The following is a 6000-nucleotide window of genomic DNA, read 5'->3' as shown; positions in this document are numbered from 1 at the left end:
ACGACCCGGTTTCGGTAGATTGCTTTACTGCACATGGGCGAACAGACCCAGGATCACCCATTCCTATCTCCTTAGGGTTATCCTTGACCCATCTGGTATCTCACACAAGGAGGCAAGATCCAGAGTTTCTAGGCCCTGAAGCCTATACAGCGAGGCTCTTAAATAATACAAACATAGATAGATAGATGATAGATAGATCCACCAAACTTTTGAAAAACATATGCTGATGAAAGTACACTGAGCGGTCCAGAAGCCTCAGTAAATCCCCTTCTGCCCACACTACCCTCCAGTTGTTTCTACCTTCAGTCTATGTCAAGAACCTCTTTTCTATCTCCACCCCTACCATCCTGGACCCAACCAACTACCTTCATTTCTTGCCTGAACTACTGAAATAGCCTTCCAACCATCTGATCTTCCTGCATCTTCCCTTGTGTCTTTACAGTCTATTCATCCCACAGCAGGCAAGTTAGATTATGTCCTTGCTTGGTTCAACATCCCCCAAACTTTTTTCATAGCAATATATAAAGTCCTCACTATGCCTTTCAGGGTCCTGCTTTATTGGCTCACCCTATGTCTCTAGGAACAAGTTCCCTCCCATTCTCTGCCCCTTACTAACACCTCTTGCCACCCGGGAATCCTTGCTGTTCCTCCCTGGTTTTGGAACCAGCCAAATATGCCCCCTGGCTTTTGCATTTGCTGTTCTTGATGTCTGAATACTTTCCTCTGAAATCCTCACTTCCTGAGCAGGTTTACACTTCAAGGTCACTTTAGCAGAGATGCCTTCCCAGACCACTCGATATAAAACTGCAGCGCACGGCCCCCTCCAACACACACATCTGATCCTCCTTGCTTTGGATTTTTCTTTACAGGCTTAGCCTCATTTGGCATAATTTGTTCACTGTCTTACTCTCCTCTTCTAGACTGTAAGCTCTATGAGGGTAGGGATTTTTCTTTATTCACTGTTGTGCCTCCAGTCTTAGAACAATGCTTGACACCTAGTAGGCACTTAATAAATATTTATGGAAAGAAAAAGAAATTACCTAACCTGGGGAGTTAGGTTAATCATGATGTCATTGGCAGAGGAAAATTAATTTGGGGGAGAGATGGTGAATTCCTTCTGGATGTTGTCCCAAGTGACTGATTTCTTAAATTATCATTGCACTTGGTGAATAAATACCAATTTGGTGATGGAGAAGAAAGGAAGCCCTAGGAGTTACCCACCATGAACAAGACCTTGAAAAAAAATTTCAGATCTGACTTTGCAAAAAGTTAGCAAAGTTAAATGCACTAAGTCTTCAGTGAAGTTTCACTCTGTTTTACTACACGTTGATTTCATCTTCCTTTCCTTTCGTGTTCCAGATAGACAAGAAAACCTTCATAGACAACAAGGACAAAACAGTGTCTTTCAGGAGGCAGTTTCTCAGACGGTGAACATAAATCAGCTGGTAATTTACTCTGAGGTTTTACTTCTAAGGGTGAGGTAACAAGGGGCCCCACCCCCGCCTGGGATTCAGATCCGATCTTCATCCTTGAGGTCTCTCCAGGAGGAAGTGAGCTCCAGGAGGAGAGTTTTCAGAGGACGCCAACAGTTTAGGGCAGTTCAAATGAGCAGTCCCTGCGTTTGGCTCTTTGTCCCAACAATACAGCTAGTGAACGAGAGAGGCTTGGATGTGCCTCTTCTCCGCAGGGACGCTCTTTGGGCCGCTGGGCTGTTGGAAAAGGTCTTTGTGGCGGGCTTTTCCCTTGAGCATGAGGGTCTGAATTTCTTCAGCTGGGTCTGAATATCTTCAGCTGGGGAAGAGTCCGGGTGTTTCGGGAGCACAGGATTTCCAGGTCAGGGCTCTCTACATAATTTTCCCACAGAGGCTCCCCTCGGAAACTAGTTGATACTTCTGCGGAGCCCGGCTCCCTTGCGTGAGTTCTCTATTTACCAGAAGACAAATGTTCCTGCTTTGAAGGCTATAAACGGTGGCCACAGGAGATCATGTCTGCCCTGGAGTCCGGCTTCCGGCTCTCGTGGTGTCAGCGAAAGCTCTAGGGGGTGAACGCAGTAGTCAACTGCTCATTCATTCAACAAATATTTATTGAGCGCCCGCTGAGTGCCAGGCACTGCGGGTGCCCCGGGGGCGAGAAACAACCCATCCTAGATCCTAGTTCCTTATTCACTCATCCTAGTTCCCCCAGATGCTCCGGCGCGCGCGGTGGGAGAGGACCCCGCATCCTCGGCCGCCCCGCCTGGGGGTGCCCGGCGCCTCCAGCGCAGCCCTCCCGACACCCGCGGCGGGGAACCCGCCCCCTGGGATCCAAGGGGTTTAGTCTGGGTGCGGAAGGCGGGGAAAAAAGCAAAACACCAGAAGGAAAAAACTGTACCCCAGTCTGTGCTGGGGAACTGCTCCCGGGAAGTGCGCGAGGCGGAGCCGGCCCCGGCCGGGGAGAGCGCGGTGTCCGGGGCGGGCCGGCGGGAGAGGCCGGGCGCCCGCGGGTCGGGGCGCGGAGGCGGCCTCGGCGGGCGGAGGGCGCGGCCGGCGGGAGGGGCCGGGGCGGCGCCGGGAGGGGCGCGCACGGCGGCGCGGCCGCCGGGCCCAGCAGGTGACCGCGGCCCGGGGCTGGAGCCGGAGCGGATCGCGGGCAGCGCCGCGAGGAGACGGCGCGCGGGGCCGGGCGAAGTTTGTCGGAACATGGCGGAAGAGTCCGGGGCGCGCAGGAGCGCGGCGCGGTGGCAGCCGGAGCCCTGGGAGCTGTAGCCGCCGCCGCCGCCGCCGCCGCTGCCGCGGGGCGAGGTCGCCGCCATGGCCCGCTGGATTCCGACCAAGAGGCAGAAGTACGGAGTTGGTGAGTGCTCGCCCCACCCCGCCCCGACCCGGCCGCCGCCAAGTTCGCGGGAGCGGCCCTGCCCCGCGCAAAGTTGGGCGGCGGACGCCGGGCCACTCGGTGCCCGCCTGCCCGGGACCCGGCTCCGTCTCCCGCTGCCCGCGGGGGCGCCCACAGGGTTCGGCTCCAGCTGCAGCCGTCCCACTGAGCGGGCGGTGGGAGTCGGAGCCCTCTCCGGGAGCCCCGTGGGGGAAGTCATCCTGGGTTTGGGGAATCCGGGTGCCTAAAAGTGCAGTTGGGCTCCGGGACCGGCATTCCTGACCCCGAACCCAAAGCTGCAGCGCTTTGCAGCGTAGAAACGTGCAAAGTGAGGGCGTTCGCCTGTGGTTCATTTGGGGCACCCCGCTCTGGTGCTCGCCCCCCTCCTCCCTGTCCGTGTGGCTTCATTCAGTACTTTGTAACCAGCCGAGGCCGGCGGAACGCGAAGTCGGCTGGCTGCCCCAGTGCTTTCTGCCCTCCTTCTTCGTAGGTTCTCTCTGAAACCTAAAGAGAAGAGTTGGGGGTAGGAAGCCGCCCTCCCCTCGTTCCTCCCAGGCACTGGGATCCCGATAGCAGTTGTAAACTGATCGGGAAACTCAAGTTGTGTGGAGGTGATGGAAGCGACAGGAAGTGTGTGGCATGGGGACGGGGAAGGCTGAACCCCGGGGCTGGTTGTGCGGACAGTCATCCCCTACCGGAGCGTGTATGGAGAGGATTTCAGACTGCCTTCTGAATTCCGATCCCGTCGTGGGATAAGATCGAGGACATTTTATTAAGAAAACTGTGACAGGTCCCATGCTAGGCACTTGGCATTCGTAACAGCGGTGCTGGAGGGCCCCCAGGATGTGTGGGGAATTGCTTTTGTATTAGTTTCGATCCGAAACAGTGGATGAGCGGCTTTTGACCCAGGTGAAAAACGTTGGTCCTACTTTTTATCAAGGGGCGAGGTTGCTGAGGTCTTGTGGGAAGACTGCCACTTAGCGGGGCGATTACAATGGCTATTAGGCTTGGGTGCGATTCCCTAGTAATAAACACAGTTGTGTGTGTTGAGAATTTTATCACTTCCTGTCAGGGTCATTCATTGGGCCTATTTGTAAGTTAGTCTTCGACTTCACTCCCATCCCGCCCCCGTTTTTTTCCTCACCTCAGTGGTTACTAGGGAGAGGTCCCTGAACCTGTCCTATGCTTTCTGACGACTATGTCTGTTTCAGAGATACTGTATCTTAACATCTCTAGGTGCTTTTCAACTCTGTAGTCAGTTACAAAAAACAAACCAACCTTCTCACATTGATTACTTTTAGATTGTGATTCTTTATGTATATATGTGTGTGTATATAATAACATGCATATAATTCCTTGTTTTCCCTCTGTTGCAAAAACTTTCTTTCCTTTAAATTTCTTTTAGAATCCTTGCACTCTCTTATGGTTGTAACTCAGAAATGGGTGCATGTCATTACTTCTGCTACAGACCATCCCCCCCCCTTCATGAACTGGTCATGAAATTTCACACAGGGGCTCCTCATCAGGTGCCAGTAAGTAGCCAGTAGTTGTGGAAATGAGATGGAGTCAGTTTCTTTATTTGTGAGTGTTATTGGGTACTAACTCCTAAATTAAAGTAGATTTAGCAATACCTAATCAATAATTACTACTCACAAAAAAGTTATCAATTCTAATTTTGTTTAACAGGAGAAACGCTTTCCAAAACTATCATGACTTTGGCGTAGTTAATGCAAACATATCCGAAAAATGTGGGTTTTATTGCCATAGTCATAGGAACAAGGATGGTATTTTCTCTTTTTAATTTTTCTTTTTTTTTTTCCTGTTCTAGAGTCTTATTTATCATCAGACAAGAAAAGTGAATTGCATTTCCAAAGCATAGGTGGCAGCAAAATTGCCCCAGGATATAATTTGGGAAACTTATTTCACTAGACACAATAGGTTCTGATTAATCTGGATTTGACACAAGGGCCCACTGTTAGGACAGATGAGCTGATGAGATCAATGTCCATTGTTTATTCCTAAAACACATGGTTGTTCATATTACCTCCCTGCTTGGAATCCTTCCTTGACCTACAGGGTAAAGTCTAAACTGAGCCCAGTTTTCAAGGTTCTGAGAATCCAGTGCAGCAGTATCTTCACAAACCATATCTCTCACAGCTTCTTTCATCAACCCTCCGGCGCAGACACTGCCCTTCTCCCTCTTGTGCAATATACCATGGAGAGTCCCTCCTTTGGGACTTTGCTCCCCTGTGCTTGTCCCCTGTTCAGAGTGCCCTCCCACCTCTGCATCCCACAATCCGGCCTTTCACCCAGGCCTCAAAGCCCTACCCACTGCCTCCTTCAGATTTGGTGTTCCCCGGACCTCATAACCTTTACGCCGCTTCCTCACCATTCCTACATTTTATTACTTATCCTTTGGTTCAGGGAATCAGAAGTTTATGGTTTTGTATTCCTGTGACTCGAGAGGGATACCAGTATGGAGCGTGCATTCAGGAACTGGTTGTCCTTGGCGTTGGGGTGGTGTTCTAAAGCGCCAACCTAATTTCTATGATGATTTAGTGCAGTTTGTTTCCCCATTAGGTTTCAGCATCTCATTCACTCCAATATGACTTTTATTTTGTTCTGTTAGATGGATGAAGCGAGAGCCTTCAGTCCGTCTTTATCTTTGCAAGTAAAAAAAAATGAGATGTGCTGCTGAGAAAACAGGCATGGAGTAGACAGACTTGCTTAAGTATGATTGGGAAAACTGGCTTCTTGGGCTTATGGTGGGGGGATTATTGTCCTTTCTGAGGGTCTGCTGGACAGATTTCGTTTCTGGGTGAAGGAAACCATGTGATGGCCGTTTTGAAGCATTTTAATGACTCACAGCTACTCTGCGTGAGAGTAGTGTTTGATCTCAGTTTGAATTGTGCACGGTGAAGCTAGCTGTCTCTACTTATCTTGGTGCCACTTATTGGCGGTCCCTGACAGCTAGATTTTTCTACAGGGACTGAAATGCAACCTGTCTGGGCTTTCTTAGTTCTTCAACTGTTGACTCAACCTCTAGCATCAGGTGGGCTTAAATGACCTATTGTCGGTTATCGGGTGAGAGGACCACAGACTTAGTTCTTTAAACTTCTGGGCCATTAGTGCCCTGATGTGAAGTGCTGA

At 50.8% G+C, this 6000-nt stretch overlaps 1 protein-coding gene across 1 annotated transcript in view; it reads left to right on the top strand.

Annotated features, from left to right (window-relative positions):
• The first annotated feature begins 2148 nt into the window (after positions 1 to 2148).
• Positions 2149 to 6000, top strand: part of DOCK5 (dedicator of cytokinesis 5) — a 210948-nt gene continuing 207096 nt past the window's right edge. Inside the window, exon 1 of the mRNA XM_057548308.1 lies at positions 2149 to 2832. Coding sequence (XP_057404291.1) covers positions 2790 to 2832 — 43 coding nt within the window. The 5' untranslated portion in view covers positions 2149 to 2789. The remainder of the gene's footprint in view (positions 2833 to 6000) is intronic.

The sequence above is a fragment of the Balaenoptera acutorostrata genome, chromosome 6 (genome assembly GCF_949987535.1).
Source record: "Balaenoptera acutorostrata chromosome 6, mBalAcu1.1, whole genome shotgun sequence".
Taxonomy (NCBI): Eukaryota; Metazoa; Chordata; class Mammalia; order Artiodactyla; family Balaenopteridae; genus Balaenoptera; species Balaenoptera acutorostrata.
The sequence above is the reverse complement of the archived record's forward strand: the minus strand, read 5'-3'. Positions and strand labels throughout refer to the sequence as shown.